The sequence below is a fragment of the Musa acuminata genome, chromosome BXJ3-6 (assembly GCF_036884655.1).
Source record: "Musa acuminata AAA Group cultivar baxijiao chromosome BXJ3-6, Cavendish_Baxijiao_AAA, whole genome shotgun sequence".
NCBI lineage: Eukaryota > Viridiplantae > Streptophyta > Magnoliopsida > Zingiberales > Musaceae > Musa > Musa acuminata.
The window spans coordinates 7,804,944-7,831,095 of NC_088354.1; the positions used below are offsets into that span (position 1 = coordinate 7,804,944).

The window sequence follows — 26,152 nt, forward strand, 5'->3', positions numbered from 1 at the left end:
TCAGAGGTACGATCCTGCTCCTGCGGGCAGGCACATCGGGTAACACTAAACTTACCTATAAATACCCCCGAGTTCTAAACGAACGGGGGGAGCACTTCTTCATCCGAAATCCCCTCCGCATCCACTGACTTGATCGTCGGAGGGGTCGGGTTGAGCTTCCAGCCCGACCTGTGTGCAGGTGCAAGAGCGGGGTCGCCTCTTCTCGGCGCTATGGCAAAGCTTTCCTCCCGACGCGACGTCCCGACCGGACCACCGTAATCGGTCACCGGGAGATCTCGAGGGACACCGCGCAAGATCCCCGTCATTCGGACTCCCAACCAAGCCACGTCGGCCCCGAGACCACGACATAAAGTTGTTTACACTAACAAATTTGACAATCACCACTAAGAATGAATCCTCGTGCAAAACTGGAACCTGCCAAACTGTTTGATGAAATGAGCCGGAGGATTCCTAACCATTAAAACATGTAACGATAACATGTCCCAGTTTGACTTTTGTTAGGGGTGAGAAGCAGCATCGTCCGAACCGAGAGGAGAGAGGGAGGTTGACGAAGGATCGATGGGCCTGACATTGTCCATTTGGCACATGAGAAAATTAATGGCTGAATAAACTAAATGGGGGTTGGGAATGACCTGTTAGAGTTTGACTTTCTATTAGACTAACAAATTGTCCACGCAAAAGAGCATTGACGCATATAATTTGCACATATGGATTAATATAAAAGCAATAACGGGAACGAAACCATTAACGTATTTTGATCTGTTTAGTTTACTTGTTAGATTGTCGTGTCGATAGCCTCCATCGAGTTGAAGGTCAATCTTGATGCAGCATGAAAACCTTTCTTCAATGCATTGTCGATGACCGTATTTGTCAAGAATGTGTCCTTTTTAATATGAGATATATTGACAGTAGATACGTTACTATCCGATTACGCATAATGAGAAAGGATAAGACGAAATTTTCTTGTTACATTTTATAATAAAAAAATATAATTATAAATTATTTACGATCGAGTATAAAAGTTTATATTTAACAAAAAAAAAAGATTTTTCTTGACTATTTATGTTTATAATCATATACATTGGATTATTAATTTGAGGATTGAAAGGATTAGGTCGAAAACTCTATCATGATCTTAGTCTTTATGCAAGTAATATCTCGAGAGCTTGACATTTCTATCTCGGAGATATTTTGGACAATCATATATATATGAATTTAGATTATATCAGGTTGACGAAGACATCATTTGTATTTTCTTCGTACACTTTCTTAATTTTCTCTCTCTCTCTCTTCTTACTTTCATTAAGAAAACACGTAAGTTAAAGCAGCAAGTTAATTTTCTAATACACAGTTCTCATTCAATTCTGTCCACTCTGCATCATTATCTTTTTCATTATATATATATATATATATATATATATATATATATATATATATATATATATATATATATATATATATATATATATATATATATATATATATATATATATATATATATATATATATATAGTGAAACACCTTTTGCAGTAGCAAGCTTCCGAGACAGGGATGACGTTGACTTTGCCAATGGAAACGAGAGGATTGGTTAAGTTATCCTGAAGTAATGGCATGTAAAGCTGTACTAACGACCTAAACTACAAGTATCGTTGACCGAGAAGTCGATGGGTTTTGGGCGTCCATCACGTGCCCCCGTTACTTGCGCCGACGGCCATTTTATAGTTCGTCGTTCGAGACACACACAAGCCTATAAAGATCTTCAATCCCCCAGTTCCAACCTTCTCCACTGTACAACGAAGCAGTGTCTCAGCTCATTATATTCCATAAGGTAGCAAGAAATGTAATCAAGAGTGTATGATCCATATATACACGATTTCTCTCTCTCTCTCTCTCTCTCTCTCTCTCTCTCTCTCTGAAATCATTTTGAGCTTCGCCGGTTACAGTGGCCAGCACACCAAACAATGTCTTCATTCGTACGTGCAGCCGACAAAGTTCACTTTGATACAAGTCCAAGAAAACACTTGCGCTGCGTCGAAGAACTTAGAACCATCCCTCGTCGATACAAGTGGCCTCTCTTTCTTGAATCCGCTCGTTTCCCAACTTACTACAATATAGCCATACCTCTCGGAATCGCATGCAGTCCGTCCTCCCACCAACCGCCAGTTCTGAGAGATTGCGCGTTCTCTGCAGAGACTAAGTTCGTAATGTGCATTTAATTGAGATGTCAAAAGGTGATGGAATGGATAGCGCCGGCCGGAGGGACACTCCATAAATTTGTCGCAATGAGTCTTCCTTCTCCCGGTGACTTGGTTCTTCCTGTTAATCTCCACATGCACACGCAGACTCACCGGTGATTCCCCTACACGATAACCAAAGACGAAGCGATGAAGAAGCAGCTACAAGACCACAAGTCCTCGAATCATATCAGCTCCCGACTCCCCACTCTGATCTCAGTTAGCTTTCTCATTACCTTCGGCTTCTGCTTTGGTTTAGTGTCCAGCCTCTACGTCAGGGTAAGTTTTCCTTTTGCGCAAACCAAACAGATCTTGTTCCGGTCATCACCTCCTCGTCCTCCGCCTTCGCCACCCACGCTTTCGCCGCCACGAGTAGTTCAAGATCGTTCGTTTGTCGGTAAACAAGGCATCGGACCAAATGGTTATGTTACGCCAAGAAATTTTATGCATGATATGGAAGACGAGGAGCTGCTATGGAGGGCATCGATGGTTCCGAGGATCCGAAAACTCCCCTTCAAGCATGCGCAAAAGGTTGCCTTCCTGTTCCTCACGAGGGGAAACCTCCCGCTTGCGCCGCTGTGGGAGGAGTTCTTCAAGGGGAACGAGGGGTCGTATTCCATCTACGTGCATACGGATCCTTCCTTCGATTGGTCGGTGCCAAAGGGCTCTGTTTTCTACGGGAGAAGAATCCCCAGTCAGGTCAGTTCTTCGTATATAGCTGATTGCTCAACTCAAATTCTCTTCTTATCTTTCTTATAACTTGCCGATCAAATCTGAAATCGACAAGTGTTGCAGTCGAGAATTCATATAAACCAAACCCCTGAATTGGCTGCGCTTGTGATAATATCGGAAGCATGGATCTCAAACATCTTGTTTTCTTCTGTCTAGATGAGGTTTCACTGAAATCGTGCGAAATAGGCCTTGTAGTTGATCACATAGAACATTTCGATATAGGAATCTACAGTTTCTGAGACAACCGCTAAAAACAGGGGACGACACAGTTTAAACAGTCGCCTTACCGTCTCATATCCCAAGTGTTCTAGCTGAAGCAGCAAGAGAGTTGCCATTAGACTTGGTGATAAGCGTTTGAGTTTGCTTGTTTGTTTGGAGTAATGCAGGTGGTGCGATGGGGAACGATAAGCATGTTGGAAGCCGAGCGGCGGCTGTTAGCCAACGCCCTCCTCGACTTCTCAAACCGACGCTTTGTCCTCCTCTCTGAATCTTGCATCCCTCTGTTCAACTTCCTCACCGTGTACTCCTACCTCATCAACTCCACCGAGGTCTTCGTCGAGGTCTACGACGACCCCGGTCCTAACGGCAGGGGCAGGTACAAGAGCACATTGAAACCAGGGATCGAGTTCAAACAGTGGCGCAAAGGATCGCAGTGGTTCGCCGTGGACCGTGGACTCGCCATGGAGATTGTATCTGACGAGAAATACTTTCCATTGTTCCAGAGATATTGCAGGCCTTCGTGCTTGGCGGATGAACATTACTTACCGACTCTGATGAACGTGAGGAGCTTCTGGGGAACGGCAAACAGGAGCTTGACGTGGGCTGATTGGTCCAAGGGAGGGCCACACCCTGCCAGGATCGGAAGAAACGAGATCACGGCCGAGCTGCTGCAGAGGATGAGGAACGGGAGCGCCTGCAGCTACAATGGCAGGACTACCAGGATCTGTTACTTGTTTGGGAGGAAGTTCTTGCCGAATTCATTGAACCGGTTGGTGAGATTGGCTCCGAAACTGATGGACTTCGGTGGAAGCTGACACAGACATCAAATCTGTCTGCAAGTTCCTCCATGGATTGGCTCGAAAACTGATGGACTTCGGTGGAAGCTGACGCAGACATCAAACCGGTCTGCAAGTTGCTCCTCGGGCGAGGGGATTCGCAAGCGATCTTTCTTGTAGCACGAGAAATAACGTGAGACACATGTAAAAAAGAGAAAACCATCGGCATTAGAATGTTCATGAAAATGGGAAATAAACTTCTTTGTTGATGAAAATGCTTCGGCATGCTTGTAGAGAAGAGTGAAACCATCGGCATTGGACTATGAACATTATTGGTCTTTAGTTGCTTGATGGAAGCAGGGGAAAAAAATAAGAATCATAATTCTGGAGGATAGAATGATCTGTTTGCCAATTGCAGCAGAAACTTATTTCCTCGTAACCAGCAACAGCTTGCGATAAAATTAAAATAAATATCATATTTTGATTATTATTTTTGTTTATGATCCATGGTTAATCACCGTTGACAGGCGCCCGATCCATACCCGAATCATGGCGCACGGTGCTGTGCTCCCTGCTATAAGATTGGTGCACTAGGCCGAATCCCACTCTACAAGTCGCAAGGGTAATAACCTTCTCTACTCGGCGAAACGTACCCATTCGACACCAACGATCACGTGGCTAGCTACGGTCACCTACCGCGATCTCTTAGGAATGGGGTCCACGGATCCTTTGACGACGCATTTCTGAACCGAATGCAAAGCACATCCTGAGGATACCGTCACCACCGCCTTCTATTAGAATGCAACGACAATGGCTCACTTGCCATTGGACTAGGAAAACAAATATTACCCAAGTGTCTGTAGTCCCGCCACCGGTGGGTCACCAGAACAGGTCGGTCACCCTCACCAAACGCCGCAGCGCAGTGACCCGAGTCCAGGCGGTTGCGGTGGGTCCGTTCATTTGTGTCGAATCCGAGTCCAACTCTCCCGGATGTGGATTCCAAAAGCATCCATTAAGCTCCACCGTCGGATGTGAATCCCTCGGTAGCTAATGCGGGTTTGAATCCGTGGAGCGGTGTGAGAGTACAAAATCCGCGAGAGCCCCGTACAAACTATGAAGCCTCATCAGTAGTGGTAGTTGTCGGTTGCAGGGACAGTTCTCATCGGTGACCTTTCTCATCAGCCTCCCGAATCGGGATCCTGTCATCGGCGTGAGGATGGGGACGAGCGGGGCGGATCACCTCCGCCAGATCGTGGAGGAGACGGACTGGTACAATGGGATCGTGCTCGACGCGGTCGTACCAGGCGGCGCCTGGAAGCGCCTACCGCGGCCACTCCAGTCCTGGCTGCGCAATTACATCGGTGGCACGGCTCTCTATTTGGTTTCTGGTTTTCTCTGGTGCTTCTACATTTACTACTTGAAGCGCAACGTATACGTCCCCAAGGGTTTCCCACTCTCTGATCTCATCTTTTTTAATTTCTCCCTTCGTTTTTCTGTCAATTTCTTCATGGATTAAGTCGAGGTCGAGTTCATCACCGTCGTTGTTGCTTTTGGTAATGTCTGGTCTGTGATCTTATATAAAAATTCGGTTCTTGGTTGGGTATGTCTTTCTGTCCCCATGTTCTTCCACCGGGCGTTTCATGTTTGTACTGTTAGATGTGATGCCTATGATGCCATACTCTCTCTTTATTCTTCCATCACTGTCTGGACCCATTTCTGCTCGTTGATTGCTCTATTTTCATTTTCTATGAAATCCCGATTTGTGATTTTGTCTTTGTTTTTTTGCCCTTTATCAACAATGCAATTTTCCCCCTGCTTTTTAGCGACTTAGGTAACTCACGGACTCTTCTTTTTTGCTCTTGACGATGAAATGAAGGTTTTTCTTGGATGGGCTTTGGTGTTTTTTGGTAATGCTCATCATATCATTCTGCGTGGGCATGTTGCACAAAGAAATGAGTTGGCTGGTCCCAAGAAACCATTTGCGTACATAATGTACCTCTGAGGGTTCTGTTTTAGTGGCACCTATGTGTTACAACTAGTCTGATCTCACGGATTTCATGTGTTTGAAAGTAACATCAGGCATGAAAATATAAGAGATTTCAGCTCTAGAATTTTTATTCACCTCAGGTGGCTGGAAAGAATGCTAGGCCTGACCATTCTTAAAGCGATTTGGATTAAATGAGATCATGGGAACTTGTGATGTCAGAAGAACTGGTTTTGCTTAATATGCTACATTCTTCAGCCGTATTATATGATAGTGATTGATCCTGGTTTTGCCTTTTGTTCTAAAGCTAAAAAGATAAGTAAAAGGAAGTGATGGATACAAGGGCATATTGTCCAAGAAATTTCCAGCGATTATCTGAAAATGGCATCTTATTTTATTTGGTTGGACGACAATGTGGCTACTTCTTTGTTTGGAAATTTTCTTTTTCAAACATGGACATTTTGTCACTTGTGAGGCTGTACTTAAAAACAATGGTCATTAAAGAGAGAGAAAGCAATTTGCAATTCTTTGTCGCATTGCTATATAGTCGTCCGTCAAACATGTCATACAGCATTTTGATATTGGTAATGTTTTCACTAGCTGGAAGCAACTTAAAAGTCTGCAACCCTCCTACATTATCTCTGACTTGTTGGGTCTCTTTAATTTATAAGAATGAGGTCCAAAAGAAGTTTATCTTTGGTGCACATCCAGCATTTTCTTGAGTTTTCTGTCATTGGAATCAATATGTTGACATAATTAACTTGTTATGAAAGAGATTACCAAAAATGTTTGATTACACTGGATGATGCCTTCACCTACTGAGAGGTTTTGAAGCTTGCTGTCCTAGTTTGCATCAGGATATGGTATAGGCTTGTTTGATAAATTTAATGTTTTATTTACCATTTTTTTTATAAAAAGGCATTGAATCTGCTTTCCATGATAGCTGCAACTTTTTTAATGTGAGTTTTGCAACAATTGATATGTCCATTTCATGCGTTTTGTAATTTATCATCGTAGGTTTAGGTTGATTCACATGTAACAAAGATTGGGTATTGTGCTTTCTTTGTGCGCAATTATAGCTTAGTATTTGCTGTTCTCTCCTGGAGCAACTATATCTAAAACATATTATGTAAAAGTTATGTCTTTGATACATTTATGTTTCTCTGGACGTCAGAAAATGCAAAAGAACAAGCAGATGTAACGAATATCTCATGTTTGTGGTACTTTCTCTTTGCCATTAGATGTTCATCATTAGCATTTTAAAATAATTTGTGTTTGACCCTAGTTCAAGCTATGCTAGACAAAATATGAAACTCTTGCTGATCTTTTCTTATGTTAGATCAACTTTTGAATTTGAGTATGGATGTGTACTATATCGGTTTCACAGTTATAGTATTTAATCTTCATGTTGTCATTAAAGTTTACGTGTGTTTTTGTTGCTTGGCAGTGATAGAGGAATGCCTCTGTTGATATGAAGAACTGTGCCGTTTTCTAATCCCCTTCTAATTTTCTTTGCTTGCAGATTCTATACCTTCGAACAGAGCCATTTATCTACAGATAATAGTTGCAATGAAAGCTATGCCCTGGTTCTGTGTTCTCCCAACACTTTTAGAATACATGGCTGAAAATGGATGGACGAGGTGTTCTGCTAGTGTCGGAGAAGTTGGTTGGCCAGCTTATTTTGTGTACCTGATGATATATCTAGTCATCGTCGAGTTTGGTATATACTGGATGCACAGAGAATTGCATGAATTAAAACCTCTATACAAGTATCTTCATGCAACACATCATATCTACAATAAGCAGAATATGCTTTCTCCTTTTGCTGGTGAGTTTCTCTACTGCCTGTTCGCTTTTATTATTGTCGTCAATTTTAACGAGACATGCATCTCTCTTGTCATGGAAGTTCTGCCAAAAGTTCTTTTTGTATTATGTTGCACTGCAGAGGAAAACTAATTATAAACTTGTCAAATATTAATTAAATTATGATAGATGTCCAACTTTAATTTGATTATATTCAGGTTTAAGTGTATGACAAAAGGAGCATCGATGTTGACTACTTCAATCTGCCTTGTGAATTTACACCTTATTTGTGTATACTTTCTAGATCTTGTTTTCGTGAAAAAAATTTAGAAACATTTACAAGGCACTGTGATGTAATGCTACAAACTTAATTTAGTTGGATTACATGAATCTTTGGTAATTTATTAATAAACCTATGAGGAATCTTGGAATTATTAACTCTTGCTTATTGGTAACCTACGATTTGACCTCATGCTAACTTTGAAGGTCTTTGATCTGCACCACTTGCAGACTTCACAATAATGTTCATCACTCTAGTATGAAATTGGTAAAAGTTGATTTGTCTCTATTAGTTTGACCAGTTCCATAGTCCCACATCGGAAAAATCAGGTTTGTTATCTCCTATTGGAACTATAAATAAGGGCCTAGGCTTTGAAGTCAAAAGCACCATAAGTGGCACCACAAGAAAAACCAAAGTGTTTGCTTTGGGTTTAAGTCCACACTCAGTTAAATAGTTTGGGTTTATAGTTGGGTTTTTTCTTATTTAGTATTTTCGAGTGTTTTATGGCCTAGGAATATCTTCCTAAGGCATTTGTAATAGTCCCTTTTATAGTAGTGATTTGCTCATTTTTTTGTCCGTGGATGTAGGTCAAAGTCAATTGACCGAACCACGTAAATTTGGTGTTCTTGTCGCTTTTATCTTTTTCGCTTTATTGTCTTTGTTGGGTTGCCAAAATTATCCTTTGGTAAATTTTCTGGGGCTAGCTCTAACAAACTAGTATCAGTGCCTGGTTTCGGGATCTTTTGGCAACAATGACAATAACAAATATCGTTGTCGAGAAATTCGATAGAAATGTCAACTTCGGCTTGTGGCAACTCAAGATGGAGGCCATTCTAGTTCAAAACGGAGTTGATTTGGTACTACAGGGAGCCGAGAGCATTCCAAATGATATATCAAAAGAAGAGCTTGCGGGTATGGATAAGAAGGCCCGATCAAGCATCATTCTAAATCTCTCTGATGAGGTTTTACGGGAGGTAGTTACGGAGACTACGGTTAAGAGCATGTGGGACAAGCTTAAAGCCTTGTACATGAAGAGGACAGTGGAGAATCGTCTCTACTTGAAGCAGAGTTTAGGGGGAGAATGGATAAAAGAGAACATCGAGCTAAAAAGTGCATTTTCCTTGGGTATGCTTCTGGGGTGAAAGGATACAGATTATGGTATTCTAATCCCAAATCTCCAAAATTTATAATCAGTAGAGATGTTACTTTTGATGAATTGTTCATGTTATCTTCCAAAGAGGATTCTACTAGTTGTACAAATGATAGTGCACAGAAGCAGGTGGAGCTTGAGATTGGTAGTTCAGATTCTTTTAAGTCGAACTTTTCTACTCAAAGAATGCCAGTAGGTGGTCCCGAGTCTACTGACGCAGATGATCCAGAGGAAGAGCAATATTTCATAGCCAAGGATAGACTACGGAGAGATATTCGACCACCACAAAGATGTGCAAATTTGGTTGCATATGCTTTGTCTATTGCAGAAGAGACAAGTGAAGTTGGTGAGCCTTCTTCCTACTCAGATGCAGTTTCTTGTGATAATTCCACTAAGTGGTTGATTGCGATGAATGAAGAAATTGAATCTCTCCATCGGAATAGAACTTGGGATCTTGTGAAGCCACCTTCGGGTAAGAAAATTGTTGGATGCAAATGGGTCTTCAAAAGGAAGGAAGGTATTCCAGGGGTTGTAGATGCAAGGTACAAAGCACGATTGGTTGCAAAGGGTTATAGTCAGGTACATGGTGTTGATTTTAATGACGTATTCTCACCTGTTGTTAAACATAGCTTTATTCGTGTTTTGCTTGCTTTAGTTGCCATGTATGATTTGGAATTGGAGCAACTTGATGTCAAGACAGTTTTCTTACATGGTGAACTTGAAGAACAAATTTATATGGAGCAACCTCATGGATTTGAAGTTGATGGTAAGGAAGACCATGTTTGCTTGTTAAAAAAATCCTTGTATGGATTGAAGCTGTCTCCAAGATAATGATATAGGAGGTTTGATTCTTTTATGTTGGGTCATGGTTACACGAGGAGCATGTATGATAGTTGTGTTTACTTCCGGAAGTTAACTGATGGCTCTTTTATATATCTGTTGCTTTATGTTGATGACATGCTTATTGCAGCTAAGAATTTGTCAGAAATTCACACTTTGAAAATGCAGCTGAGTAGTGAATTTGAAATGAAAGATTTGGGAGCAGCTAAGAAAATTCTTGGTATGGAGATTAAAAGAGATCGAGGAGTTGGAAAATTATTTCTGACTCAGAAAAATTACCTCAAGAAAGTCTTGGAGAGGTTTGGCATGAAAAATGCTAAGCCAGTTAGTACTCCTCTTGCTAGCCATTTTCGGTTATCTGCTACTCAGTCACCACAGTCAGTTGAAGAGGAAGAATATATGGTGAAAGTTCCATATTCTAGTGCCATCGGCAGTATTATGTATGCAATGGTTTGTACTTGTCTAGATATTTCACAAGCAGTCAGTGTGGTTAGTAGATATATGTCTCGCCCGGGTAAAATACATTGGCAGGCTGTGAAGTGGATTCTCAGATACTTGCAAGGGACTTCAGATGCTTGTTTGGAATTTGGAAAAAATCATGACACTTTGGTTGGTTACATCGACTCTGATTATGCTGCGGATCTTGATAAACGAAGATCTTTGACAAGCTATGTATTTTGCGTTGGCGGTTGTGCAATTAGTTGGAAAGCTTCCTTACAACATGTCATGACTTTATCTACTACAGAGGCAGAATATATGGCAGTGACAGAGGCGATCAAAAAAGTTTTATGGTTAAGAGGATTGTTCAGCGAATTATGTCTGCATCAAAGTGTTACTACAATTTACTGTGATAGTCAAAGTGCTATTCATTTGACTAAAGACCAGATGTATCATGAGAGGACAAAACACATCGATGTGAAGTTTCATTTTATTCGGGATATCATTGCTGAGGGAAAGGTCCTTGTTCAGAAAATTCATACGAAGGACAATCCAGCTGATATGCTTACGAAGCCTCTTCTAGTTTACAAGTTTAAGCAGTGCTTGGACTTGGTTGGTGTTTATTGTTGGTGATTACCCATTGGGACTTTTATGAAGAAGGTGGAGCAAGTTTTGTTGGGACATACCAAGGTGGAGATTTGTTAGTTTGGCAAGTCTCATAGTCCCACATCGGGAAAACCAGGCTTGTTATCTCCTATTGGAACTATAAATAAGGGCCTGAGCTTTGAAGTCAGAAGCACCACAAGTGGCACCACAAGAAAAACCTAAGTGTTTGCTTTGGGTTTAAGTCCACACTCAGTTAAATAGTTTGGGCTTATAGTTGGGTTTTTTCTTGTTTAGTATTTTCGGATGTTTTATGGCCTAGGAATATATTCCTAAGGCATTTATAATAGTCCCTAGTAGTGATTTGCTCATATTTCGTCCGTGAATGTAGATCAAAATCAATTGACCGAACCACGTAAATCTGATATTCTTGTCGCTTTTATCTTTTTCGCTTTATTATCTTTGTTGGGTTGTCAAAGGTGCAAGCTCTGACAGTTTCTCTTTCAGGATTGGCGTTCCATCCATTCGACGGAGTACTACAAGCTACGCCACATGTGATAGCCCTCTTCCTTGTCCCAACCCATTTCACGACTCTCATACTTCTCATGTTCTGTGAGGTTGTCTGGACTGCAAACGTCCACGGGTGCATCCATGGCAAGATTTGGCCAGTTATGGGTGCAGGCTACCATACGATCCACCACACTACGTACCGACACAACTACGGGCACTACACGATATGGATGGATTGGATGTTTGGAACTCTTCGAGATCCTGAGCAGGAATTCAAAAAGCCAGATTGATGCAGGTCCAATGATCGTCTGCTGTTTCGCTCTGGCTACGGATTGACTCATCAGGTGAGTGGAGTTGCTGAAGACTTGATGTGTTAACTTAGCATTGTGATGTCCATCTGACTCCATCTGTGTTGCAATGTTTTGGTTCTCTGTTTATTGCCCTCATCTCTAACTCCGGCAGGCACGAGCGTCTGGCTCACTAACTCCGATGACGATAGAACCGGAAGTACTACCTACATAGAAACCACATGCGTCTCTGCGAGTGCCTCAGCCTTCGCAGCGCTGAGCACTCCTTCGCAGCGCTGAGCACTTCGTTGACTCCCATCTTGCTTGCAGATTATATGTGTGAGCATCACCAATCATCATCATCTTCTTCTTCTTCACAACACTAACAGAACTATCTATAAAGCATATATTTGGACGTTTTTGCATCATCCGACGCCGATGATTCTTCTATTACTGAGTAAAGCCGGAAAGGATTCTGCAGAGGATCTGACCATGTTTCTTATCACATACCAGTTGACCCATGAAACCAAGCTGGTTTTGGAGGCAATCATTGAAGAACTGAGTTGAACGAGGAGTAGGAACTCGATGTTCCCATCAAATGTATGGAAGTGGAACGTCGGTGGTGCGGTTGTTGACTAGAACAAGAAAGAGGAGAAGCTTAAAAGAGATAGTTAAGAGCGTTTCTTTTAATTGTGCATTTAGTTAGATCCAAACAGAAGAGCGGATCAGCTCATGTCTACTGGGCCTGTCGATCTCGATCCGTAACCATCGAATGAAATGATCCGACCCGTTTAATTTGACTGGCGGAATTATGGGTCGAGTATACAGACCCGCTAGCAAGTCGGGTCGGATCTAAACACAACTTTAAACTATTTAGGGGGGCTGAGGCAGTGAATAGGACATCGAATGAGTCGACCGGGACACCGATTCCTGTGATGCCGCCCCCCTGGAGACCATTCCTCTTCGACATCCCCATGGTCGCAGCGACCGACTTCACGGAAGCACCGCCTCGAGTATGGCGGTGGTAGGACAAGTGCGGAGGCCGCGTTAATTGGAACGTCGATTCGTCGGGACGAGCGCCATCTTTTTCTGCGTCGGTCAACTCCTCCCTTGAAGAACAAAGACACGGCGAGGACGTTGATGAGGAAATCACCTCAGACCCAACAGCGCTACAGTGGGCGGCATGCGCCATCTCACGGTGGCCAAGTCAACGCAAAGGACACTCTCTGAGGAGAACAATAAAGGCGACACGACCTGATTGACATCAATTACAATTACCCTGGATGACGCTTCGCGCCCCAGCCGACCCGACAGCACTCGGTCAACTGAACGGAACATCCACCGAGGCACATTAACACCCTGCAAACCTCGCCCCACACGCCACGCCAACACCACCACCGGACGTTACCGGAAGTACGGTTCTGCCTCCTGCAAATGGTCACACCGGGTAGCGGTAACCCTTCACTATAAAACCCCTTGCCCTCCGAGGAAAAAGGGGAGACAAAAAAAAACTAACTCAATCATCGGAGGGGTCGGGTCGAACGTTCCGACCCGACCTGTGTGCAGGTATGAAGGCAAGGCGCTCTCTGCCCGACGCGCAAGCAAGGAGCCTCTCTCCTGGAGAATCGTCGACCCACCGGTCCGACTGAACCTGAACCTAACCGCATTGGCCCCAAGGCCACGGTTCAAATAGTTGCCCCGCAACAGACGTCGTCATGGTTTGCTTCCCCCGGGAATCAAGATCAAGAAAGCCGCCGACCCTTCCCCATATCTCCGCCACCGAAGTCGCGGCATTCGAGACATCGGGCAAAGGTAATCGGACTGGCCCGTGCTCCTTATTTTATCTATTAATGGCCGCAAAGTGAACCCACTTCTGTCGCTTCTCCACCCATTCCCATGCATTTCTTGCTTTCTTCCATAGATCACATCCGTGGCGGCGAAGTCATTCTTCGACTCGCATGCTTTCACCTTAAGAAATCTTTGATGTTTATGGATAGGGTATATATTCTCATACTCCTTATTTTTTCCTCTCCCGAGTTGATAGAGTTGTTTAATCTTCGTCATCTTTTGAGCTATTCAGCTAATAAAAGAAATATATTATTAATTTTAGATCCCAAGCAATTTATCCCACGACTGTCTGCGTCTCGATGCTATCATTCTCCTCTCTGTCACCTTTGAGATCGGTGAAAAGAGTCTCATCAATGACAAAGAAAAATTCCTCCATAAAATTCAAATAAAACAAACTACTAGCATGACTGTGATACGGAGAGACCACAAGACGAAGGATAGAATGCAACAGTTCCTACGCGATTGAAATCAAAAAATACTAAACCCTAATAAATCTTTTACAAACCCTAACCCCCAACACAGTCTCAGAAATCGTTAGTCCGGCCGCAGTAGACCACGGATCAGACGGCGGAACTTGACGGGCCATTGGGTTCGGACGCGGAGGATTCGCGGCCGACGCCGACGCCGTTGGCCATCATCTTCTTGAACTCCTCGAAGTTGACGTTGCCATCGCCGTCGGCATCCACGGGCCGGATCATCCGGGAGCAGTCCTTGACGGAGCACTTCTCCCCGAGGCGGTTCATAACCCGATGGAGCTCCTCCGCCGAGATCAGCCCGTTGCCGTCCAGGTCGTACACGTCGAACGCCTCCCTCAACGCTCTCTCGGCGGCGGCGTCGTCGACCCTGCGGCGGTGAAAGTCTGCGAACTCGTGGAGGTCGACGAATCCGTCGCCGTCGGCGTCCATCTCGGCGATCATGTCGCGGACCTCAGCGGGGGAGGCGTCGGCCCCGAGAGCGCGGATGACGCCTGCGAGCTCGGAGGCGGAGATCTTGCCATCGCCGTTGGCATCGTAGCGGTCGAAGACCTTCTGCAGTTCGTCCGTGGTGTTCAGCCTGGCGAAGAGCGATGCGGAGGGCGAAGTCGACGATGAGGTCTGGGCGTTCGACATGGTTTCTGTGCGATGCCTAGGGAATTGGAATTGGGTTACACCACGATATAACGATGCGCGATAGGAGCCGGGGTTCAGCGGAGTCCTTCGGGGATACGGACGCTTGGCTGACGCGTTGTCGCGTACGTACGTGGCAGGAAAAAGGGTTGAATTGTTCGTGTGCGGACCGACCATATCCTTCCGAAAAACTTGACCATCCATCTGGGCTTTTAGATTCGTGAGGTCACGATTGTACATCCACACGTCGTCTCTGGAGCCCGATCAGATCAAAGATGATCGCCATGTGGACGGGGCTCGTGATGGAGACATGAATGCCGCACACGATGTTGGGAAAGGGGTTCGCTGAGGCTGAGGCTGAGGCGATGCGATGAGGACTTTTGTGTGGGAAGAAGAATCCGCGTCGGTCGCGGTGACGTGCGAGGGAACGCCGAGGTTTCGGGAAATGGTATGCTTGTCGTACACTCGTCGCCCGGAGTAGATTTGGTAGTGGAAGTAAGGAATCCTATTTTGGAAAAGGGAAATGAACCAAACTGCTACATTCTTATTATACGATTTGGGCAATCCACCAAAATAGACAGACACCGTTCGTAATTGATTCCAATTGATTTTTTAGGTAATTTTTAAAGTTGAATTCGATACATTTTCCTACTAATTGTATAGCCTAATGTAACACAGTTCATTTATGAAATGAAATACCATAAAATTTATTCAATTCACATCAATCTTTTAATATAGCAAAAAATAAAGAAGAAGATAAAAATACTGATTCGGTCGGTCTTCCCAATTTTACAGAGTCTGAAACATTAAAGCAAAGAAAAGAAACCTTTCCTCTCCAACAGGAGATCGAAAGTCAAACATCAATCTACGGTAGAACTCTTCAGGGCACTCGAAAAATTATGAGAGTCGTCAATCTCCCAAGATTATTATCGCTCTCATTAAGAACTCAATGCAAGTGGCTTACACGGAATCATCAGAAAAGTAGCAGAGTACGTCCTCCTCAAACACTAGCGTTTGGTGTCGTTAGCCTGCTTTCCCATTCGGCATTGACAGTATCTGGTGAATGTGGCGGCCTTTCCCCCAGCAAGGAGCGGTCATCATCCTTGGCCACGGCATCATCAGCTTCCGCACCCTTCTTCCTGTTGCTCCCCTTGCCCTCTATCCCCTTCAGTGCCTCCAGAACCTCTTTCATCGTAGGCCTCATGTCCCTCTCTTCTTGCAAGCACCCGAATGCCACTTCAGCCACCTGTCTGATCATCCAAATTACCTCGCTGTTGGACTCCCGCCAGAGTCTTGGATCGACCAACTGATCCAACTCCTCGTTCTGGATCTTGTTGACGGCCATTTTAGCCAGATTAATCTCATGCCGATGCCTAGTGATGTCGACGGCCGGCTTCGAGGCTATGAGCTCCACCAACACCACCCCAAAGCTGTAGACGTCGCTCTTGTCCGTGAGCTGGTAACACTGGTGGTATTCAGGGTCGACGTACCCGGGCGTGCCTTGTGGAACCGTGGAGACATGCGTGACGTTGAGCGGAAAGAGCCTGGATAATCCAAAGTCGGCGACTTTGACACGGAAGCTGCGGTCGAGCAAGATGTTGTTGGTTTTGACATCCCGGTGTACGATCGGGGGCGTGACGGCGTGGAGGTAGCTGAGCGCCTGGGCGGTCTCGATTGCGATGCTCATCCTCACAGGCCACGGGAGCCCTTCTTCGCACGCACGGGGGCCATGGAGGTGGTCCGCCACCGTCCCATTCGGCACAAACTCGAACACGAGGAGGAGCTCGCGGCTGTGGCGGGAGGTGCATCCATATAGGCTGACAAGGTTGTGGTGTCGGAGGGAAGAAAGGATGTGGACTTCAGTCATGAACTGCTCGACACGCCTGAAGTTGTTCTCGTACAATCGCTTGATGGCCACGGTGCGACCATCCCGGAGCTTCCCTGCAGGGAGACATCGAAAGAAGAGTGGTTAGCAGTCGGAGCAAGACTCAGCTAAATCTGGTAGGAAGCTAGCTGGGAGAGTACCTTTGTAGACAGTGCCAAAGCCACCATCACCAACTTCATTGGAGGCGTTGAAGCCATCGGTGGCCTCGTGTAGCTCCTCGTACTCGAAAACTTGGGTGCCGTAGTGTTCATTGCCCAATTCAGGATCTTTCTTGGAGCTGATTGGCTCAGATGAGGCTCTTCGAGACAGCAGAACCGGAGAGAGCCGGTTTCTCTTCTTGCGACGATAAAGGAAAAGACCGAGTAAGGTTACTATGACCAACAAGCCTCCCACGCCGACCGAAACACCTGCTCATGGCATTGATCATCCCTCAAATAGATTCATGGAACAACAGAGTATAGACGGAAGCTGAGAAAGATACTAATTCTTGCTTTCGCGTCTTTTATGATTTCAGCAAGTGCATGACATTAATAATGCCAGAAAGAATTGGAGACGAGTCAGGAGATTGGGTGGTTTAGAGGAGTAAGTTTCTCACCAATTACAATCTTCTTGGTGCCAGATCCTGCGAAACAGCAACGACCGAGAACAGAGTCAGTGCAGAGCTTAAAACAAAAACAATTTCTTTTTATCAGACGGCATTCATATAAACACAATAAAATATCTTATAGCAAGTCAAAAATAAAGAGCTGCTATAGACATTTTATCCGCGAAGAAGTAGCAAAATCAAACAATGCATCGTCGAGAACTACAACTCCCTCTCTCCGCCTCAATCTTCAACCGCGAGCTAAGTCAAGTCGGCATTCCAAGCAGCCATCTAAATTTAATGCCCCCCCCCCCAACAAGACTTCTTCTGCCGCCATCACTAACGAGTCTTCCATGCGAGGTTGTGGGATTCATTTAGTTAAAAAAAAATTATGTTTAATATTCATACAAATAAGAATATAGAAAGATGACGTATATGGATAGAATCCCATCAAAAAGGGGTTTTTGGGGAAAAAGATACACAAATTTCTGTCACATAGGAGGTAGAAGATAAGATTGGAAACTTTGTAGTCGGTGGGGGGTAGCGGACTGCAGTGGTTGCGTCCGACAAAGGAGGGGCCGCGTTGGAATATGACCGTCGGCAAATGGAGATAAGGATGCAAATTGTGCATCGCAACTATTTGGTCATGGAACAGAGATGTGTTTCGCAAGGGCTGGCTACCGTAGAAAGTTCTAAGCTGGAGAGGTCGTTCCACTTTACGGGTGAAACACGCCATCTTTTCTCCCTAACTATCTTCGCCTGGTCAACATCATGACCTGTTGTTATACCTTTGACTGCACAAGATAATTAACTTGGCGACGAAATTCAAATGTAGAATTAATTGGAACAATGATTTCATGGCAACGATTAGAGAGATCAAGCGATGTTATTGAGCAAGATGGGGAAGAAGCTTACCTTTGTCGCACGAATCATCTGTGGCGGAGCCATCGGAGCAGATACAGGTCGGCTTTGAGGATTCGTACCCACACACCCCGCCGGACCTGTTGCAAGCGCTGCACCACTCCCCGATCTTCGCCGGCCAGCTCAAGGTGAATCCCTCCTGCAGTGCTTCGGCATAATCCGTGTCTCCGTCTATCCACCGTTCGATAGCCGTCGGATTCATGGGAAGTTGCACAAACGATCTTCTACACATGTACACCTCGTAAGACAAGTTTCTATTTCCCGGCCAATAGTATGACCACCATCCAGCAGTGTTATCTCTGAGGCAAGCGACGGGAAAGAGCGGTGAGGGAAGGGAGGGGGGGCAATCGATGAAGAAGGTGGCGTTGACGTCGTCACCGGCGTACTGGAAGGGCGCTGAACCCAGAGTGGTATTCTCAGATGGCCGGGGGCAGGGATTGTCAACAAAATCTCGATCAACGACGGTGACGAGGTGGTTGGCGTAGTCGATGTTGTTATCCTTCACTCGGTACTGCTTTTTGCCGATGTGAATCGTCAAGGTGTCGTCGGTGGTGTTGCAGCTGAGTTCAGTGTCCGGATAACCACACTCAGGAGGACTATCTTGGTGGCGGAATGGGTAGGAGAAGCTGATGTTGCGGCCTCCGCAGGGGAATGGCCTCGTGGAGCATGCCTCGTATGGCTGGAGGTAGCCGTCATCGGGGAAGGAAGGTGGTAAGGAAGAGAGGAAGAGGGAAAGGAAAAAGGGAAGCAGAAGACGGAGGGATGGGGGAGGCCAAGGATGATGCATCTCTCGATGCGTCGCTGATCGATGATAGAAGACGACGAAACTATAGTTAGGGGGGGAGGAATAAGACGGAGAAGGGAGAGGATGAGGCAGATCTTTTGAGGGGCAGTCGGGCCATAGGTTGATGTCACCGCTGGTTTGGTACCCACGTCTAATTATACACCGAACGGTGAAGCAGAGGAAGGCGGCCCGGAGAAGCTGCGTCGGAGGAAGAATAGTGTTAAGGCGAGGAAGATACCCGGCAACAAACAAATTCTAGCCACCGTGTGGAAAGTATGCAAGCGGAGGTCGTGGTCAAAGGAGCACGTGACTTGCTTCCATTTGATCAGTCCAAATAAAAAGTCACGTGACATCCTCTCCGACACAAACATATTTATATATAAATATATGTATATATAGAAGTTTGAAAATTACGAATTTATCTTTACAAATGTTAATAGAGAATTTATGTGATTGTGAACGCATAGGTGTTGTGGACCCTTCTATGAACACGTTTTCTCTTATGAGTAAAAGACTTTTTTTTTCTATAGAGAAACGGTCACTAGAAAATATTTCATCATACAAATTCAATGAAAAAAATAATAAATCAAAATGAAAACAAAGTTAGGAGCTTAATCCATGAGAAAGCTTAAGCTTAAGAGAGGCTAGCATCTGAGTCAAGTCTTGGACGGATTGTTGGAGGAAAGTCTTTGGGGGAAGTCTTGCTAGTTGTCAACAATGTCCAAATCACATCAAATCATTTTCAGGGGAGAAAAATGGTATCCTTCTCGCTTCCGGTGCTGTTGATTCGTTGAAATTGATGTTGGAATTGAAAATTCAGTAAAATCACAATCGAAATGACTAATTTTTTTAGTTTCATGTTCGGTTGGTATCGCCTAAGATCGGAACAAAAATGATCAAGCTTATGTCATGTTTCGTTTATAAGCTATAAATCATAATCGACTATAATGTTTACCATAATAATTAGATGTTGGTTACATGAATAATTTATTATCATTAAACAATAAATTATATATATTATTTTATATTTAATTTTTTTATTATATGTTTCCCGCGGACAATTTCATGATAACTGGTTTGACAAGGGTTGCTGTGATTGAAGACTAGAATCCATCTGTGAACACGTTTTCTCTTATGAATAAAATATTTTTTTCTATAGAGAAACAATCACTAGAAAATATTTCAGCGTACAAATTCAATGAAGAAAAAGAGAATAAATCAAAATGAAAACAAAGCTAGGAGCTTAATTGATAAGAAAGCTTAAGAGAGGCTAGCATCGAGTCAAGTCTTTGATGGATTCTAGTTTTCAATCATAACTTTTATCAAACCATTTGGCATGGACTAATCCACAAGGAAACATATAATAAAAAAATTAAATATAAAATAATATAATATATATTGATTCTATCCTTTGATCAGTTCAGATAAGAAGTCACATGAAATTAAGTCTTGGATGGATTCTATCCTTCTGGTATCGAGCCTATTCCCATGGACTCGTACATGGGAAACATATAATAAAAAATTCAAGTATAAGATAACATATAACAAAAAATTATATATATATATATATATATATATATATTCAAATATAAATAAATATACTCACTCCATAGAAGTTCTGATGGAAGAAAACTTGCGACCACCAAAGAAAAAAAAAAAAAGAAAAGGAAACAATATGATCGATCGTCTGTAGCTTACCATCCTCGACGATGGACTCCACTCGCAGTGAATGCATACGAACGAAAGTTTGGAGACAAGTCTTTTAGATGGGAGTCCTCGCTCAAGACTTCCGTATTTGTCCTTGATGCCAAGTCTTTGCGTAAAGTCTTCCTAGTTGTCGATAATGACCAGGTCACATCAAATCATTTTCAAGGAAAGAAAAAAAAAAATCGTATCAACCTCACTTGCGGTGTCATTGATTCGTTGAAATTAATATTGGAATTAAAAATCATTAAGCAATAATTTAGATTAAAGACTAGAAATCATCCAAGACTTGGACTCGATGCTAGTCTCTCATACTTGAATTTTTTTATTATACATTTTTATAATAATTTTTTAGTTTCATGTTTGGTTCGTATAGCTTAAGATCAGAACAAAAATGATCAAACTTTGTCATGTTTAGTTTATAAGCTATAAATCAAAATCGGCTATAATGTTTACCATAATAATTAATGTTGGTTACATGAATAATTTAGTATCATTAAACAATAAATTATAAAATCAATATATTTTTTTTTATATTTAATTTTTTTTATTGTATATTTTCCATGGATTAGTCCACCGGAAATGGTTTGATAAGGGTTGTGATTGAAGAGTAGAATTCATCAAAGACTTGACTAGATGCTAGCCTCTCTTAAGCTTTCTTATTGATTGAGCTCCTAACTTTGTTTTCATTTTGATTTATTCTCTTTTTCATCATTGAATTTGTATGCTGAAATATTTTCTAGTGATTCTCTCTCTCTCTCTCTCTCTCTCTCTCTATATATATATATATATATATATATATATATATATACATCCTTCATTTTTGAAAATTTTCATTCGTCATTTATATGCTTTGAAATATTTCATCCGCCATTGATATGATCCGAAATATTTCTTATGTCATTAATATGTTCCGAAATATTTCATATGTCATTGATATGCCCCAAAATGCTCCTTACGTCAATGATTTACTCCAATTAGTCTTTACTCTCTTATTATGAACAAAACATGCTTCAAATAAAATGACATTGTAATTCTGCATTCGTTTGGTGGCTATCTATGAACTCTTGTATCCTTGCATTGTATTTGGTACTTTATTTGTTTTGAAACTATCCTCTTTCACCATGAATATGTTAGTCACTTGCTCAGCTCTATATACTCACCCCGTTGTTATATAAATTTTTCAGGATAGCTTATTGCTCACTAAAATATTTAAATTGGGCTGAGATTATATAAAACTAGAAGATTTTGAGACAAACCTTTTGTGATGATATATTTTTGTTGTATAAGTACACTTGGTGTCTAATGGAATATTGACGGTAAATATGAACTTATGAGTTTTGTAAAAAATTAAAGTATTACGTTTAAGATTTTGGAGTGTTAAGTAATTTTGTGTAATGATAAATATTAGTTTTTTATGATTGTATAGAATATCACACTTGTGGATTTATGAGATGATTATTATCTTAGTGAGTTGATTTTAGATTTTATTATTCATCGAGTGATGTGATTTATGATTTTAAACTATATAGATTTTATGAATTATGGAATTATGTATGTGAATGACTTGAATATTTTTTTCAGTGTGTTTGGATCATAAAATGAACTAGATTATTGTTGAATTATAATATTATCGATTATATTCATAAGAGAAAACGTGCTTCGTTCTTCCAAGTCGTTGGGTCCGCAACACCTATGCGTTCACAATCACATAAATTCTCTATTAACATTTGTAAAGATAAATTCGTAATTTTCAAACTTCTATATATACATATATTTATATATAAATATGTTTGTGTCGGAGAGGATGTCACGTGACTTTTTATTTGGACTGATCAAATGGAAGCAAGTCACGTGCTCCTTTGACCACGACCTCCGCTTGCATACTTTCCACACGGTGGCTAGAATTTGTTTGTTGCCGGGTATCTTCCTCGCCTTAACACTATTCTTCCTCCGACGCAGCTTCTCCGGGCCGCCTTCCTCTGCTTCACCGTTCGGTGTATAATTAGACGTGGGTACCAAACCAGCGGTGACATCAACCTATGGCCCGACTGCCCCTCAAAAGATCTGCCTCATCCTCTCCCTTCTCCGTCTTATTCCTCCCCCCCTAACTATAGTTTCGTCGTCTTCTATCATCGATCAGCGACGCATCGAGAGATGCATCATCCTTGGCCTCCCCCATCCCTCCGTCTTCTGCTTCCCTTTTTCCTTTCCCTCTTCCTCTCTTCCTTACCACCTTCCTTCCCCGATGACGGCTACCTCCAGCCATACGAGGCATGCTCCACGAGGCCATTCCCCTGCGGAGGCCGCAACATCAGCTTCTCCTACCCATTCCGCCACCAAGATAGTCCTCCTGAGTGTGGTTATCCGGACACTGAACTCAGCTGCAACACCACCGACGACACCTTGACGATTCACATCGGCAAAAAGCAGTACCGAGTGAAGGATAACAACATCGACTACGCCAACCACCTCGTCACCGTCGTTGATCGAGATTTTGTTGACAATCCCTGCCCCCGGCCATCTGAGAATACCACTCTGGGTTCAGCGCCCTTCCAGTACGCCGGTGACGACGTCAACGCCACCTTCTTCATCGATTGCCCCCCCTCCCTTCCCTCACCGCTCTTTCCCGTCGCTTGCCTCAGAGATAACACTGCTGGATGGTGGTCATACTATTGGCCGGGAAATAGAAACTTGTCTTACGAGGTGTACATGTGTAGAAGATCGTTTGTGCAACTTCCCATGAATCCGACGGCTATCGAACGGTGGATAGACGGAGACACGGATTATGCCGAAGCACTGCAGGAGGGATTCACCTTGAGCTGGCCGGCGAAGATCGGGGAGTGGTGCAGCGCTTGCAACAGGTCCGGCGGGGTGTGTGGGTACGAATCCTCAAAGCCGACCTGTATCTGCTCCGATGGCTCCGCCACAGATGATTCGTGCGACAAAGGTAAGCTTCTTCCCCATCTTGCTCAATAACATCCCTTGATCTCTTACTTTTGGTTCAGTACTCCTCGCTGTTGCAATGCCTCAGCTTCAAAACACGACATGTTCCAGAGCAATTCTGTATCTGGATTTAATTGGGCGCTAGCAGGAAGTGAACGGGGGAAGCATCACACGATTGAACCCCCTCTATCTTCGCACATAAAAGATATATAGCAGCTCCGTATTTTTTTATTTGATATAGAACATGTTACTGTGTCTGTATGAATGCCGTCTGATAACATTAAATTGTTCTTTTTAAGCTCTGCACTAACTCTATTCTCGTTCGTCGTTGTGTCGCAGGATCTCACTTCAAGAAGCTTATTTTAATCGGTGAGACACTTACCACCCAATCTCCTCACTCGTCTTAGATGCTCCTTCGCGCAGTCAGTCAGCTTTCACGAATTGTATCATCTGACACCCATGGTTTCGGGACTTCTTAAACATAGTCAAAAGAGACGTTGTCCTGAGAGCAAATTCTGTCTTCATTAAATTCTTCGTTCATTTGAAATCATAATCTTTTTTGTCGTAATGACAATTTCTCTTGCAACCTTGCACTTCTTTACGTTTCAGGTTCAGTGGCAGGAGCCGTGGGCTTCGTTTTGGTCTGCGTCGCATTATTTCTATGTACGCGAAAGCGTTACACAGACTCTATCATCTATTGGAACAAACCGACAAATGTAGTAATGATCGAAGACTTTCTGAATGATTATGGATCCTTGGCCCCTAAAAGATACATGTACTCGGATTTGAAGAAGATGACCAAATCTTTCAAAGAAAAACTTGGGGAAGGTGGATATGGAAGTGTGTTCAAGGGCACCCTCCAAGATGGGCGTTCGGTGGCTGTGAAGATCCTCAGCAAATCCACAGAAAATGGAGCAGAGTTTATAAACGAAGTTGCCAGCATCGGTAGGACTTCCCATGTCAACGTCGTGAGTCTACTCGGCTTCTGCCACGACGGTCACAAACGAGCTCTGGTCTATGAATTCATGCCCAATGGGTCACTGGACAAGTACATCTACTCTGACGAGCCGAAGGCATCGCTTCCATGGGACAGACTGTACCAGATCGCCGTCGGCATCGCCCGAGGGCTGGAGTATCTGCATCGCGGCTGCAACACTCGCATAGTCCACTTCGACATAAAGCCCCACAACATCCTCCTGGACCAGGACTTCTGTCCCAAGATATCCGACTTTGGATTAGCCAAACTGTGCCCTCCCAAAGAAAGCATCCTCTCCATGGCAGACGCAAGAGGAACCATAGGGTACATTGCACCGGAAGTCTTCTCGAGGACCTTCGGGATGGCGTCGACTAAATCCGACGTCTACAGTTACGGGATGATGGTCCTGGAAATGGTCGGAGGAAGAAGGAATGTGAAAGCATGGGCAGACAGGACCAGCGAGATATACTTTCCGCATTGGGTCTACGAACATCTGGATCGAGATGGAGGTCTTGAAGCCTACGATGTGACGGCTGAGACGGAGGAAATTGCGAGGAAGATGATAATGGTCGGTTTGTGGTGCATACAAACAATGCCACCGAGTCGGCCTTCCATGAGCAGAGTCGTGGAAATGTTGGAAGGAAGAGTCGGCGACATGGAGATGCCACCCAAACCATATCTTTCGTCCCCTCAGCGACCGGTCGTCGTCACCTCTTCTTCCACTTGACGGTTAGCAAACCAAAAGAAGAACTCGGAGTTATTTTTTCCCCTCTTTTTGCCCTTTTTCTTGCGATCTTCTTGTGAATCACATGAAAACTAATTCAAGTGTTCTGCTTAAACATATTGGAATTCTTACGCAAAGAACTGGTAACCCGTAGCTTCTTTTCATGAGCGTACGATACTGACTTCGATAGCGAACTCGTGAGGCGATGGCTGTAGACTAACGTGCAGGAGCGTGCCCGGGTTATGGCAACCATGAGGTACACATTAATGGAGGTTTGACCGGACTCCTCGTGATAGCCGTGGCGATGGTCCTTTTCCTTCGTCGTCTCCGGACACAGCACCACTTCCCACGAGCAGAGAGGCCAGCAGCATGCATGCCCCTGCCCCTCGGCCTGTGTGAGAGAACTGTACATCCATGTACCACTGTGGATTCCACCCTTGGATCTCCATCCTAGACGTTTTAATAGCTAGGAGAAGCCCGAAACAGAAAGCTCCCCTTACCTCAAAGAATCCTAATCCCAGGGAGAAGGTCCATGTACTTCGTAGCAGCAATAATGAAGGCAACTGGACGCAACAGTGAGAGAGGGACGAGGAGGACACGATGAGATAAATTAAGCAAAGCTTGCTTAGAGAAAGACCGACACTACGATGGCACGCGTTGAACTCGCACATGTGTTGTATAAGATGGGTGTAAACAATTAATCTTGTACAGTTTTGGTGAACCTTTACGTGATTGATAATAAAAAATTTTAATTGACAATAATTTTTTTATTGATATTTTTTACTTATAAAAAAAAAATCTTTTTATGTCATGGTTGAG

At 43.5% G+C, this 26,152-nt stretch overlaps 5 protein-coding genes across 5 annotated transcripts; 3 read left to right on the forward strand and 2 right to left on the reverse strand.

The window, feature by feature from the left end:
- Positions 1-1,810: 1,810 nt before the first annotated feature.
- On the forward strand, positions 1,811-4,265 carry LOC103987406 (glycosyltransferase BC10-like). Its single transcript, XM_009405700.3, has 2 exons — positions 1,811-2,933; positions 3,353-4,265. The coding sequence occupies exons 1-2, from the start codon at positions 2,385-2,387 to the stop codon at positions 3,998-4,000; spliced, it is 1,197 nt and encodes a 398-aa protein (XP_009403975.2). The 5' UTR covers positions 1,811-2,384; the 3' UTR covers positions 4,001-4,265.
- Positions 4,266-5,094: 829 nt separating this feature from the next.
- LOC135639860 (delta(7)-sterol-C5(6)-desaturase-like) lies at positions 5,095-11,946 on the forward strand. The gene is made up of 3 exons (XM_065153836.1): positions 5,095-5,406; positions 7,468-7,773; positions 11,567-11,946. Exons 1-3 carry the CDS (start codon positions 5,178-5,180, stop codon positions 11,857-11,859), a joined length of 828 nt encoding a protein of 275 aa, XP_065009908.1. The 5' UTR covers positions 5,095-5,177; the 3' UTR covers positions 11,860-11,946.
- A 1,993-nt stretch (positions 11,947-13,939) lies between these two features.
- LOC135640093 (probable calcium-binding protein CML18) lies at positions 13,940-14,847 on the reverse strand. The gene has a single exon (XM_065154224.1). It carries the CDS (start codon positions 14,811-14,813, stop codon positions 14,265-14,267), a length of 549 nt encoding a protein of 182 aa, XP_065010296.1. The 5' UTR covers positions 14,814-14,847; the 3' UTR covers positions 13,940-14,264.
- Positions 14,848-15,555: 708 nt separating this feature from the next.
- Positions 15,556-19,236, reverse strand: LOC135641037 (LEAF RUST 10 DISEASE-RESISTANCE LOCUS RECEPTOR-LIKE PROTEIN KINASE-like 1.2). Its single transcript, XM_065156025.1, has 4 exons — positions 18,194-19,236; positions 17,291-17,317; positions 16,836-17,102; positions 15,556-16,751 (listed from the first exon to the last, which is right to left on the reverse strand). The coding sequence occupies exons 1-4, from the start codon at positions 18,984-18,986 to the stop codon at positions 15,811-15,813; spliced, it is 2,028 nt and encodes a 675-aa protein (XP_065012097.1). The 5' UTR covers positions 18,987-19,236; the 3' UTR covers positions 15,556-15,810.
- A 3,343-nt stretch (positions 19,237-22,579) lies between these two features.
- Positions 22,580-25,450, forward strand: LOC103987410 (LEAF RUST 10 DISEASE-RESISTANCE LOCUS RECEPTOR-LIKE PROTEIN KINASE-like 2.1). The gene is made up of 3 exons (XM_065157512.1): positions 22,580-23,637; positions 23,973-24,002; positions 24,243-25,450. Exons 1-3 carry the CDS (start codon positions 22,845-22,847, stop codon positions 25,334-25,336), a joined length of 1,917 nt encoding a protein of 638 aa, XP_065013584.1. The 5' UTR covers positions 22,580-22,844; the 3' UTR covers positions 25,337-25,450.
- The last annotated feature ends 702 nt before the right edge of the window (positions 25,451-26,152 follow it).

What these genes read in the sequence shown, in the direction of transcription:
- LOC103987406 (XM_009405700.3), top strand. Translation starts at nt 2,385, where the DNA reads ATGAAGAAGCAGCTACAAGACCACAAGTCCTCGAATCATATCAGCTCC. An exon ending in GGAGAAGAATCCCCAGTCAG is followed by an intron (nt 2,934 to 3,352) that starts GTCAGTTCTTCG and finishes GGAGTAATGCAG; the next exon opens with GTGGTGCGATGGGGAACGAT.
- LOC135639860 (XM_065153836.1), top strand. Translation starts at nt 5,178, where the DNA reads ATGGGGACGAGCGGGGCGGATCACCTCCGCCAGATCGTGGAGGAGACG. An exon ending in CAACGTATACGTCCCCAAGG is followed by an intron (nt 5,407 to 7,467) that starts GTTTCCCACTCT and finishes CTTTGCTTGCAG; the next exon opens with ATTCTATACCTTCGAACAGA. An exon ending in TATGCTTTCTCCTTTTGCTG is followed by an intron (nt 7,774 to 11,566) that starts GTGAGTTTCTCT and finishes TTTCTCTTTCAG; the next exon opens with GATTGGCGTTCCATCCATTC.
- LOC135640093 (XM_065154224.1), bottom strand. Translation starts at nt 14,813, where the DNA reads ATGTCGAACGCCCAGACCTCATCGTCGACTTCGCCCTCCGCATCGCTC.
- LOC135641037 (XM_065156025.1), bottom strand. Translation starts at nt 18,986, where the DNA reads ATGCATCATCCTTGGCCTCCCCCATCCCTCCGTCTTCTGCTTCCCTTT. An exon ending in AGATGATTCGTGCGACAAAG is followed by an intron (nt 17,318 to 18,193) that starts GTAAGCTTCTTC and finishes GCTGTTTCGCAG; the next exon opens with GATCTGGCACCAAGAAGATT. An exon ending in CACCAAGAAGATTGTAATTG is followed by an intron (nt 17,103 to 17,290) that starts GTGAGAAACTTA and finishes TGCCATGAGCAG; the next exon opens with GTGTTTCGGTCGGCGTGGGA.
- LOC103987410 (XM_065157512.1), top strand. Translation starts at nt 22,845, where the DNA reads ATGCATCATCCTTGGCCTCCCCCATCCCTCCGTCTTCTGCTTCCCTTT. An exon ending in AGATGATTCGTGCGACAAAG is followed by an intron (nt 23,638 to 23,972) that starts GTAAGCTTCTTC and finishes GTTGTGTCGCAG; the next exon opens with GATCTCACTTCAAGAAGCTT. An exon ending in CAAGAAGCTTATTTTAATCG is followed by an intron (nt 24,003 to 24,242) that starts GTGAGACACTTA and finishes TTTACGTTTCAG; the next exon opens with GTTCAGTGGCAGGAGCCGTG.